This window comes from Rana temporaria, chromosome 1 (assembly GCF_905171775.1).
Source record: "Rana temporaria chromosome 1, aRanTem1.1, whole genome shotgun sequence".
In the NCBI taxonomy this organism is placed as follows: domain Eukaryota; kingdom Metazoa; phylum Chordata; class Amphibia; order Anura; family Ranidae; genus Rana; species Rana temporaria.
In genome coordinates this window covers 403,452,602-403,464,839 of record NC_053489.1, presented here as the reverse complement: position 1 = coordinate 403,464,839, position 12,238 = coordinate 403,452,602, and the positions used below count along the sequence as shown (strand labels likewise).

At 45.5% G+C, this 12,238-nt stretch overlaps 1 protein-coding gene across 6 annotated transcripts in view; it reads left to right on the top strand.

The window, feature by feature from the left end:
• PWWP3A (PWWP domain containing 3A, DNA repair factor) overlaps positions 1–12,238 on the top strand; it is a 100,477-nt gene that overhangs the window by 17,411 nt on the left and 70,828 nt on the right. For 5 of the 6 annotated variants that reach the window (XM_040323611.1, XM_040323629.1, XM_040323667.1 and 2 more), the window contains one exon: positions 2,931–3,004. In XM_040323611.1, coding sequence (XP_040179545.1) covers positions 2,931–3,004 — 74 coding nt within the window. Of the gene's footprint in view, positions 1–2,927; positions 3,005–12,238 lie in introns of those variants that run through there. The other variant, XM_040323658.1, reaches the window with a different exon arrangement.

Genomic DNA, 12,238 nt, shown 5'->3' with positions numbered 1-12,238 from the left:
AGGTGGCTATAACACAACTTGACCACCGGAGGGAGATCCTTCTTGATCAGCAGTAGGGATGAGCCGAACACACCCCCGTTCGGTTCTTATCAGAATCAGGCAGCCGGCGATGTGTGCGCTCTGGATCCCGGATCTGGATGGATCTTCTCATCGCTGGACCCCGGCGGAGAGGAGATCACCCGTCGCTGGATACCGACAACGTTGGTTGGAGCGGGGATCGAGAGTGGATTACCACCGCTGGATTTATTTTTTTAATAAAGGACTTTCTCCACGGTGTGTGTGTGTGTGTGTGTTTTTTACTATTATTTACACTTCCTTAGTGAATTGGTAGTGGTACAATGTACCCCATTACCAATTTACATAGGGGGGTCCCCTTTGTTAAAAAGGTCTTCCAGATTCTGATAAGCCCCCCGCCCGGAGACCCGCACAACCACCAGGCAGGGTTGTGGGGATGAGGCCCTTGTTGAGGGTATGTGGCCTGGTGCGGTTCAGGAGGGGGGGGGCGCACTCTCGCCCCCCCTTTTCTGCGGCCGGCCAGGTTATATGCTCGGATAAGGGGTCTGGTGTGGATTTTTGGGGGAACTCCACGCCATTTTTTTTTTAAATTTGTGGTGGAGTTCCCCTTAAAATCCACACCAGACCTGAAGGGTCTGGGATGGATATTTGGGGGGAACCCCACGTCATTTTTATTTATTTTTGATGGCGGGGTTCCCCCTTAATATCCATACCAGACCTGAAGGGCCTGGTAATTGAATTTGGGGGGACCCCCACGCTTTTTTTTTTTTTTTTTTTTTATGAATAGTCGGGAGCCGACAATTCGTTATAGCCGCGAGTGATTTTTAAATTACTTTTTTTCCTTCAGAAATTACACTTTGTGCAGGGACAGTTCTAAGCACGGGAAACATGCGCTATTTCACAGGCATACTAGACACCCCCCCAGGTACAAAATTGAAAGGAATATTTCCCTTGTTATTGTTTCACTTTAAGCATTATTAAATTCACTGCTCCCGAAAAAACGGCCATTTTTAAAACTTTTTTTTTGCATTGATGCATGTCCCCTGGGGCAGGACCCAGGTCCCGAAACACTTTTTAGGACAATAACTTGCATATTGGCCTTTAAAATTAGCACTTTAGATTTCTGCTATAGACTTTAACAGGGTGTTTCGTGGCTTTTCGAATTTGCCGCGAACACCCCAAATTGTTCGCCGAACAGGCAATGTTCGAGTCGAACAGGAGTTCTCGAACTCGAAGCTCATCAGCAGATGAAAGTCTTTAGATCACATAAAAAAAAGTGATGCCCCGCTACACAACCTATAGAATTTTTTTAAACATCGCCTTCGGAGATTTTTAAGGGTAAAAGTTTGACCCCATTCCATGAGCGGGCGCAATTTTGAAGCGTTGGGTATCATTTTACTCGGCGTAACATTATCTTTCACAATATAAAAAAAAATTGGGCTAACTTTACTGTTGTCTAATTTTTTTTCATTCAAAAAAGTGTATTTTTTTCCTAAAAAATAAAATAAAGTGCGCTTGTAAGACCGCTGCGCAAATACGGTGTGACAAAGTATTGCAATGACCGCCATTTTATTCTCTAGGGTTTTAGAACAAATATATAATGTTTGGGGGTTCTAAGTAATTTTCTAGCAAAAAAAAAAAAATATTTACACTTGTAAACACTGAGTCTGAAAAACGGGCTCGGTCCTTAAAGCGGGGGTTCACCTGAAATATTTTTTTAACATTAGATTGAGGCTAATTGTGGGAAGCACAATCGGGTGTTTTTTTTTTTTTTTTTTTTTAATCAATGCAGTACATACCTTTTTAGAGAGATGTTCTCCACGACTTCCGGGTATGATCTTCGGGACTGGGCATTCCTATTTGACAGGCTTCCGACCGTCGCATACAGCGCGTCACGAGTTGCCGAAAAAAGCCGAACGTCGGTGCGGCTCTATACGGCGCCTGCACACCGACGTTCGGCAACTCGTGACGCGCTGTATGCGACGGTCGGAAGCCTGTCAATCAAATAGGAACGCCCAGTCCGGCAGTCCATACCCGGAAGCGGCGTAGAACATCGATCTCTAAAAAGGTATGTACTGCATTGATTTAAAAAAAAAACCAACCAATTGTGCTTCCCACAATTAGCCTCAATCTAATGTTAAAAATTTGTTTTTTGGGTGAACCCCCGCTTTAAGTGGTTAAGGGTCTAAGAATTAACTCTCTTGTGTCCTATGAAGTACGCCAAGAAAAGGATTTTACAGGTAAGCCAAAAATAAAAAAAATTACTTGCTAGCCTTCATGAACTAGTTGTGTGGTATCATGCAAGGCTGTGAATGGACCTGGTTTGGAGGATTATTATTTTTAATACTTGAATACTTCTGCATTTGAATAAGGCTATAATTGGGCTTTATTTAAATCTTAGACCCCTTTCACACTAGAGGCGTTCTTCAGGCACTAAAGGGCTAAAAATGGCACATGTAAAGCGCCTGAAAAATGCCTCCCCTGCCAGCCCCAATGTGACAGTTAAAGTGCTTTCACACTGGAGTGGTGCACTAGCAGGACGTTGGGTCATGATTGAGCCTGCAACAAAAAGAATACATTTTGAAATCCTAAAAATTTATATTTGAATACTAATGTATAGGAAACCAAAACTCTAAAAGCCTGTCGTGTTCTGACAATCTCCCACTGTTGGTATTGGAGTTCAACTTAATTCCTTTATAATGTATGGCACAAGTTTTATTTTAAAACGTGCTTGAAATACTTCTCACTTGTTTTTCTGAGAAAACGGGATAAACTGTGAGCTTTTAAATGTGATCATTTGTTCTGATGTATTACCCAGTGCATTTTACATAATAGGAAGTGATTGTTCACATATTCTGTTTTTGAGTCTGTATATAAAGATGTGTGTTTTTTTTTTTTTCCCCCTAATAATTAAGGTGTTGACGAAATTGGAGCAACCTTTATCCAAGAACAGCAAATTACAAGTAGAAATATTTGAAGAGCTTAAACAGTTAAGTATATTTTCCAGTCTTATAAAATGCATCACACAGTGCTAAACTTATCTCTCCTTTCTAACATTCATAAGCCAATGACTCCAAAGTGGGGATGATAATTTTTTTTTATCCATTTGAACAATTACAATTTTTTTTATGTTTTTGGATTATGCTATGTAAACAAAGTGCACCACCACCCATGTAGAGCTGCCAGACATAGTTTACCATTTAACATGTTTGTTTATTTAAAAAAAAAAAAAAAAAAAGTGAGCCTTTATCACTTTAAGGGCTCTGTGCAGGGAAGATCAGCATTTGAATCCAAAGAAACTGGAGGCTGATATAATTGGAGGTAAATTTAAGTGGTTGTAAAGGCAAAAGTGTGTGTTTTTTTTTTTTTTTTTTTTCCCCTTCCTGCATTAGGGTAAATGGCCTTCTGCAAGCAGATCTCTTCCCAGCCGTTGGCTCCTGCTGCTGCCAGTGAAGAGGTAGCAGGTCCCGCTCTGTGTGGATCAATAGACACACAGAGCGGGGCTCAGGAGCGAGCATGCAAGAGTGCCCCCATAGTTGGTGGCTTGCAGGAGGAACCAGGAGCGCTGGTGGGGGACCTGAGACGATCAGAATCACTTTAAGGCATTACAACCAATTTAAAGTAAAAGTTTACCAGTAATGTGAATTTATATTTTATAATAATTTATATAATTATATCCATGCAAAAACGTCTCAGCCTTTAGTACTCTTTAACCACTTCCCCACTGGCTTCAGTACATATACGACGGCGGGAATGCTCTCCTGCGCAAATCGCCATATATGTACAGCGGCTCCTTTTTTAGAGCCATAGCAGGCACACGCGCTGCACGGCGGGGGACCCTATGCACGTGACCAATTGTATAAATGTCAATGGTCCAAAAAAAGTGTCTGATCTAGCCACCGAAATATCACAGTCCTACTATAAATCGCAGATTGACGCCATTACTAGTAAAAAAAAAAATGCTATATATATTGTAACGGAATGACCCGTGACACCCAAAGACTTTGTGAGGGTGGAGGATACTCCTATGTCGGCGTCACTGATAACTCATGGGTCTGAGTCCACCCTGTGCCTTTTGGGCATGGGGTGGCAAGTGAATCATAATTCATGTATTACATGAGATTTGACATCACTGATAGTTCGTATTGCAGGATTTTGAGATACTGCAGGATGTTTGCCCAACCAGTCAATAGTGACTCATTCTATGATTAGCCCTGACTAGTGACATGCTAATTGAGTCAGGCTCCTGGAAGACATTTAATTGTGTGATAACACGGTCTAAAACCTATTGATGCTCAGAGGTGTGAATAGGTGTCAAGCTGCATGCGGAGACGAAACGTCTGCCTAGGAAACTCAGTGTGTGATGGGTTTGTTTGTTATGCTGTTAATTAAGGAATGTGCAGTGATTAGACATGATAATTATAGGCCGGTGCCGACCTGTCTAGAATGTTTAAGTAATTAGCCTTAGTGTGTGATTAGGGGGGTGGAGATCTCATTGTTCCTTTAATGCCTTGTACTGTATAAAAAGCTGAGAAGAAACCATTAAAGTATCTTTACTTTTGAAACCAGAAGCACAGAGCTGTGTGTCTCGTGTCTGGGGGGGGGGGATTCTTATGGATCGGAAGGTTGTGATGGAAGGTCGTAAACGGTGGTGACCTTTACATATATATACCCCCTATTTTTGTAGACGCTATAACTTTTGCGCAAACCAAACTTTTTTTTTTTTTTTTGTTAAAAATAAATAATAATAATAATTTGGGTACAGCGGCGCACAATTGTCAGTTAAAGGGACGCAGTGCTGTATCGCAAACAAAATGCTCTGGTCATTAAGAGGGTAAAACCACCTGGGGCTAAAGTGGTTAAAATAAGATTTTATATGGTGTTTGCTTTTTTTTTCTTGGTATATCCATTGTGGTACTCAGAAGACCCTCCCAGAAGAGTCAGTTCATAAACTAGGATTCTTATTGGACCAAGAGATGTCTTGGTCCTCCACCCTTCACTGAAAGGATCTTCCTGATATAATTCGCTAGCAGGGGCATATATATATCTGGTTCCCCAGAGCAGACTTAGAATTGTCAGGTATCCTTATGTGGGTTGGTATCCTGGCCTGACTGACCTCTTTTGGAAATCACCTGAGAGCTGCAGAATCTTGCTTTCAGGGATGGTTTGGGAACTCTCCCTGCTACGGGTAGGGTGGAGTGTGTTATTCCTGACTACACTAGTTGTCATAGAGACAATACATCACCTGGATCCCCTCAACCAATGGTTTTCACATTGATGGGTAAGGGTTCAGCACTTGAGTACCCCACCTAATGTTTTGAGGGAAGTATCTAGCTATATGGCCCTGTAATTGAAGTTTGAAGTGCTAGGCTTAGTCTTTAGAAGGAGCAGAGAAAAGCGCCAAGCTAATCCTTTAACCACTTCCCGCCCGGTCTATGGCCGATTTACGTCCGGGAAGTGGTTATGAAATCCTGACAGGACGTTCTAGAACGTCCTGCAGGATTTCATGCCGCGCGCGCCCGTGGGGGCGCGCATCGCGGCGATCGGTGATGCGGGGTGTCAGTCTGACACCCTGCATCTCCGATCTCGGTAAAGAGCCTCCGGCGGAGACTCTTTACCACGTGATCAGCCGTGTCCAACCACGGCTGATCACGATGTAAACAGGAAGAGCCGCCGATGGCTCTTCCTCACTCGCGTCTGACAGACGCGAGTAGAGGATAGCCGATCGGCGGCTCTCCTGACAGGGGGGGTTCACGCTGATTGTTTATCAGCGCAGCCCCCCCTCGGATCGCCACACTGGACCACCAGGGATGCCCACCCTGGAGCACCAGGGTGGGCAAAAAAAAAAAAAAAAGCCAGAAAAAAAAAAAAAAGTTAAAAAATAAATAAAAAAAAAAAAACAAAGAAAAAAGATGCCAGTCAGTGCCCACAAATGGGCACTGACTGGCAACAATCAGTGCTGCCACCCCAGTGTCCATCAGCGCCACCCCAGTGTCCATCAGCGCCACCCCAGTGTCCATCAGCGCCACCCCAGTGTCCATCAGCGCCACCCCAGTGTCCATCAGCGCCACCCCAGTGTCCATCAGCGCCACCCCAGTGTCCATCAGCGCCACCCCAGTGTCCATCAGCGCCACCCCAGTGTCCATCAGCGCCACCCCAGTGTCCATCAGCGCCACCCCAGTGTCCATCAGCGCCACCCCAGTGTCCATCAGCGCCACCCCACAGTGCCCATCCATGCCCAGTGCCCACCTAGCAGTGCCCATCTGTGCCGCCCATGTGTGCCCATCTGTGCCGCCCATGTGTGCCCATCTGTGCCGCCCATGTGTGCCCATCTGTGCCGCCCATGTGTGCCCATCTGTGCCGCCCATGTGTGCCCATCTGTGCCGCCCATGTGTGCCCATCTGTGCCGCCCATGTGTGCCCATCTGTGCCGCCCATGTGTGCCCATCTGTGCCGCCTATGTGTGCCCATCTGTGCCGCCCATGTGTGCCCATCTGTGCCGCCTATGTGTGCCCATCTGTGCCGCCTATGTGTGCCCATCTGTGCCGCCTATGTGTGCCCATCTGTGCCGCCTATGTGTGCCCATCTGTGCCGCCTATGTGTGCCCATCTGTGCCGCCTATGTGTGCCCATCAGTGACGCCTATGTGTGCCCATCAGTGACGCCTATGTGTGCCCATCAGTGACGCCTATGTGTGCCCATCAGTGTCGCATACCAGCGCCGCCAATCAGTGCCACCTCATCTGTGCCCGTCAGTACTACCTCATCGATGTCCATCAGTGCCATCTCATCGGTGCCCATTAGTGCCGCCATATCAGTGCCGTAATTGAAAGAGAAAACTTATTTACAAAAAAATTAACAGAAAAAAATAAAAACGTAATTTTTTTTCCAAATTTTCAGCTTTTTTTAGTTGCGCAAAAAAAAAAAAAATCGCAGAGGTGATCAAATACCACCAAAAGAAAGCTCTATTTGTGGGGAAAAAAGGACGCCAATTTTGTTTGGGTACAGTGTAGCATGACCGCGCAATTGCCATTCAAAGTGCGACAGTGCTGAAAGCTGAAAATTGGCTTGGGCGGGAAGCTGCGTAAGTACCTGGTATGGAAGTGGTTAAACAACTTAGGAATTTATTCAGTATATAAGCATAAAATGCTAAAAACTTCAGTCAAAAATGTTGGCGCACTTGCAGAGTGCTAGAGCGGGTGGGAATTTCCACATGCAGTGTCACAGGAGCATCGCCTTGAAGTGTCTATTGAAGGATCCACAAGCGCTGTGTGTTAGCTAGAGCCTTGGTAGGCCTAATGGGGATGTCTGCTGGCCAGAGACACACAGCCAACGTCTCCATGAGGCTTACCGAAATTCCTAAGCTGTTTAAAGGAATGGCTTGGCGCTTCTCTCTCCTCCTTTTTTTGCTTTCCTTTTTGTTTACACTGATTGGGTTCCACAGCCACTGCCTGAAGCAGCCTCGCTCCCTTTACAGCCTCCATTTTTAGAGACACATTTTTAGGGGTTTATTCCACTCGTCATTCACATGGTTGCACCTCCATGTATCTGCATGCAGAGGTGCATGCCTTTTTTATAAAAAAAAAATGTCAGATCAGATGGTTTAGCGCTGAACGTTGTACCAATATTGTGTATGTGTTTCCTTCTAGGCTTAGCCTTTTCCTGTCGACTGGCTGGTCGTCTTTTTTGGACTTGTTTTGTTTCCAAACTTTCCTCCTTTTAGGACTCCTTTTTCATTTTTCTCCTGTTCAAAAAATTATATATGGGATATACTGCACTGTGCAATAAGTGAACACAAACATTAGCTGCCAACACAGCTGAGACAAAGCAAAAACTGGTGAATATGAAAAAGTGTAGCGCTTATTTTTGTGAAAGTCAGTTAACACATATCAAATGTTGTAAGTAAGTGTGTGTGTGTGTGTGTGTGTGTGTGTGTGTGTATATATATATATATATATATATATATATATATATATATATATATATATATATATATATATATTTCTTAATTTCAGTGACACCAAGTGACTGAGTGTGATAAATCAGAACGAAGCAGTCCTCTATTGTAACCACACACAAATAAATAAATAAAAGTCCCAAAGTGTAGAAAAAAACTGCAAGGTTGAAATGAAGAGTCCCACATGGATGTGACCCTCTCTGTGAAAGGATAGAGACACCAACACCGATGTAAGGGGGGAGGCTTACCATATGGTGTTGAATTGGTGAGGTTTATACCACCAGAGTCAAAACAGGCTTATATAATCAGTCGGCAAGATGTATCCAGCTGGTCCTGAATCCACATATCAGTCGGCACCGCAAATTCCAGTAAACACCAGGAAGTGTAAATACATGTAGTCTTGTTGGAGCCAGAGATGCAGTAACCACATAACATGCGTAATGGGGAAAAACCTCAGTGTGATACTGTATAAGGTAGTATTTATTAAAAAGATTAAAAAATGAACACTCACATTTGGAAGAACATCATAGGCATATCACAAAGTGCAAGAGCGATGTGCGTGAATGGGTCTCCCGACGCGTTTCAACTAAACCGTCACCATCTGGGGTCAAATTTCTCCTGTTGACTTGTTTTTGTATTTTGGTAGTGGTTTTCACTTTTTTTTTGCAGATTGCTGTTTGGGCCTCCAGTCTCTCGCTGGCTGAGGCCCATTATTTCCTCAGGTAGTACCTTCCTCCGTTGAGGCGATTCTCTGTCCTAATCTGAAGCACCAGGTTGTTTCTCTGTGCCCTCCCCTTGTTCATAGCAGTTCTCCTGCCATGAAGATCTTTAGCTCATCTAGCTGTCATCAGGTGATTCATAATTCTGGAATATGGACTGTTTCCCAATTTTTTGGGGGTCTGTCAATGGTTTTTGTCCACCTCCTTAGTTTTGACTGCTTTTAGACATCCAGCTGCTTCTGAATTCTCAGGTCCCTCTGGGCAAAGGAGAAAATTATTATTTACTTTAAAATGTTTTCTTCAAGTCCATTGGATAACGTAGGTCCCTCCCCTCTATTTGGGCCTGTGTACTTCCTGCTTACAAGAGGGATTGACTTACAATTGTTTGTTTGCCAGTGTCCCAACGTCTTGTTGGTGGCAGTATAACATGACTGTTTCTGGATTCCTGTGTCCCTCAATGTATTTGAAGATATTTTACAGTAACGAAATCTTAAATCTAACTCATAGGGTAACTTAAAGGATGTTTCAACTTTTGCAGAAAATTGTGGACGATACCAACTTTACATTTTTCACATGTCCCCATTGAAATGGCAATTTAAAAATTCCAGCTTGCCTTTTTTAAATGCTCTCCTCTGGAACTCCCAGCAAGGAAAAATTCTACTTACCGAAAATGCCCCCCCTTGTCTTATACTCAAGTCACCTTTTTGCGCCTGATCTCCCGGACTTTGGGGGCCCGGTACTTGGCACACATGTAGCCTCACTCATCCTCTACAAGTGTGCAAAGTTTGTTGTCCGGGGGACCTATGGCCGGGGAGCACCTATATTATTATTTTATTTTTTTCCTTCTCCAAAGCCGGGCACCCCTTCCATAGACTCCCATGTTAAACGTCAGTCTAGGCATGAGCACAGTGAGGCATGCAGATGGATTTTTTTTTGGGGTAAAATTATGTGCCTATTTCAACTCCCATGATTCTCATCTGGCCACATTCCCATCTGGACAAGGTGAAGCATAGCATGCTGTATCTGTGTATCTGGACACTTATAGGCTCCAACAGTGGATGTACCCAATAAAGCAGGGGTCTCGAACTCAAATTACCTGAGGGCCACAAGACAAGTTTCCATATCCCATGGGGGGCCGCATGCAAACTTTCAAACTTCAAAAACAGTACTGGTGTCAGCGAACGCATTATTAACCCTGACCACTACACTGCACACTGACCACTACACACTGACCACTCATCAGGGTACAGCACATCAGGGCACAGCGCACATCCGGGTACAAAGCCCAGCACATCAGGGTACAGGGCACATCAGAGCACAGCACATAGGTGTACAGCACAACAGGCCACATCAGGGTGCACGGCACATTAGGGCAGGGCATATCAGGACATGGCACAGTGCAGGACATGGCACATCAGGGCACAGCACATCAGGACAGGGCACATGGCACATCGTAAAGGGCACATGAAACAGCACATCAGGGTACATGGGGCACATCAGGGTACATGGGGCACATCAGGGTACATGGGCCACATCGGGGTACATGGGCCACATCGGGGTACATGGGCCACATCGGGGTACATGGGGCACATACGAGCACACCAGGGCACATGGGGCAAATGAGAGCATATCAGGGCACAATCAGGGAACATGGGGCACACCAGGGAACATGGGGCACATCAGGACAGGGCACATGGCACATCAGGACAGGGCACATGGCACATCAGGGTACAGGGCACATGAAACCGCACATCAGGGTACAAAGCCCAGCACATCAGGGTACCCCATGTACCCTGATGTGCTGGGCTTTGTACCCTGATGTGCTGTTTCATGTGCCCTGATGTGCTGGGCTTTGTACCCTGATGTGCTGTTTCATGTGCCCTGTACCCTGATGTGCCTTGTACCCTGATGTGCTGTTTCATGTGCCCTGTACCCTGATGTGCCTTGTACCCTGATGTGCTGTTTCATGTGCCCTGTCCTTATGTGCTGTGCCCCATGTTCCCTAATTGTGCCCTGATGTGCTCTCATGTGCCCCATGGCACATCAGGGCACAATCAGAGCACATGGGGCATATCGGGGCATATCAGGGCACATGGGGCACATACGAGCACACCAGGGCACATGGGGCACAATCAGGGAACATAGGGCACATGAGAGCACATCAGGGCACATGGGGCACAGCACATCAGGACAGGGCACATCAGGGCACAGGGTTCCCTGATGTACAGAGCCCGGCAGATGGGGCACATGGCACATGAGGGTACATGGGGCACATGAGAGCATATCAGGGCACATGAGAGCATATCAGGGCACATGAGAGCATATCAGGGCACATGAGAGCACATCAGGGCACATGGGAGCACATGAGAGCACATCAGGGCACATTCCTGTGTCCCTCAATGTATTTGAAGATATTTTACAGTAACGAAATCTTAAATCTAACTCATAGGGTAACTTAAAGGATGTTTCAACTTTTGCAGAAAATTGTGGACTATACCAACTTTAAATTTTTCACATGTCCCCATTGAAATGGCAATTTAAAAATTCCAGCTTGCCTTTTTTAAATGCTCTCCTCTGGAACTCCCAGCAAGGAAAAATTCTACTTACCGAAAATGCCCCCCCTTGTCTTATACTCAAGTCACCTTTTTGCGCCTGATCTCTCGGACTTTGGGGGCCCGGTACTTGGCACACATGTAGCCTCACTCTTCCTCTATAAGTGTGCAAAGTTTGTTGTCCGGGGGACCTATGGCCGGGGAGCACCTATATTTTTTTTTTTTTTTCTTCTTCTTCAAAGCCGGGCACCCCTTCCATAGACTCCCATGTTAAACGTCAGTCTAGGCATGAGCACAGTGAGGCATGCAGATGGATTTTTTTTTTGTGGTAAAATTATGTGCCTCGGCTTATAATCGGGTCGGCTTATACTGGAGTATATATTTTCTTTATGAGGGGGCTAGTAAGACCCCAGTATAGAGACAGGAAAGGGAATACAAATGTATTTCAACTCCTCCCATGATTCTCTTCTGGCCACATTCCCATCTGGACAAGGTGAAGCATAGAATGCTGTATCTGTGTATCTGGACACTTATAGGCTCCAACAGTGGATGTACCCAATAAAGCAGGGGTCTCAAACTCAAATTACCTGAGGGCCACAAGACAAGTTTCCATATCCCATGGGGGGCCGCATGCAAACTTTCAAACTTCAAAAACAGTACTGGTGTCAGCGAACGCATTATTAACCCTGACCACTACACTGCACACGGACCACTACACACTGACCACTCATCAGGGTACAGCACACATGAGTGCACAGAGCACATCAGGGTACAAAGCCCAGCACATCAGGGTACAGGGCACATCAGAGCACAGCACATAGGGGTACAGCACAACAGGCCACATCAGCGTGCACGGCACATTAGGGCAGGGCATATCAGGACAGGGCACATGGCACAGTGCAGGACATGGCACATCAGGGCACAGCACATCAGGACAGGGCACATCAGGGTAAAGGGCACATGAAGCAGCACATCAGGGTACATGGGGCACATCAGGG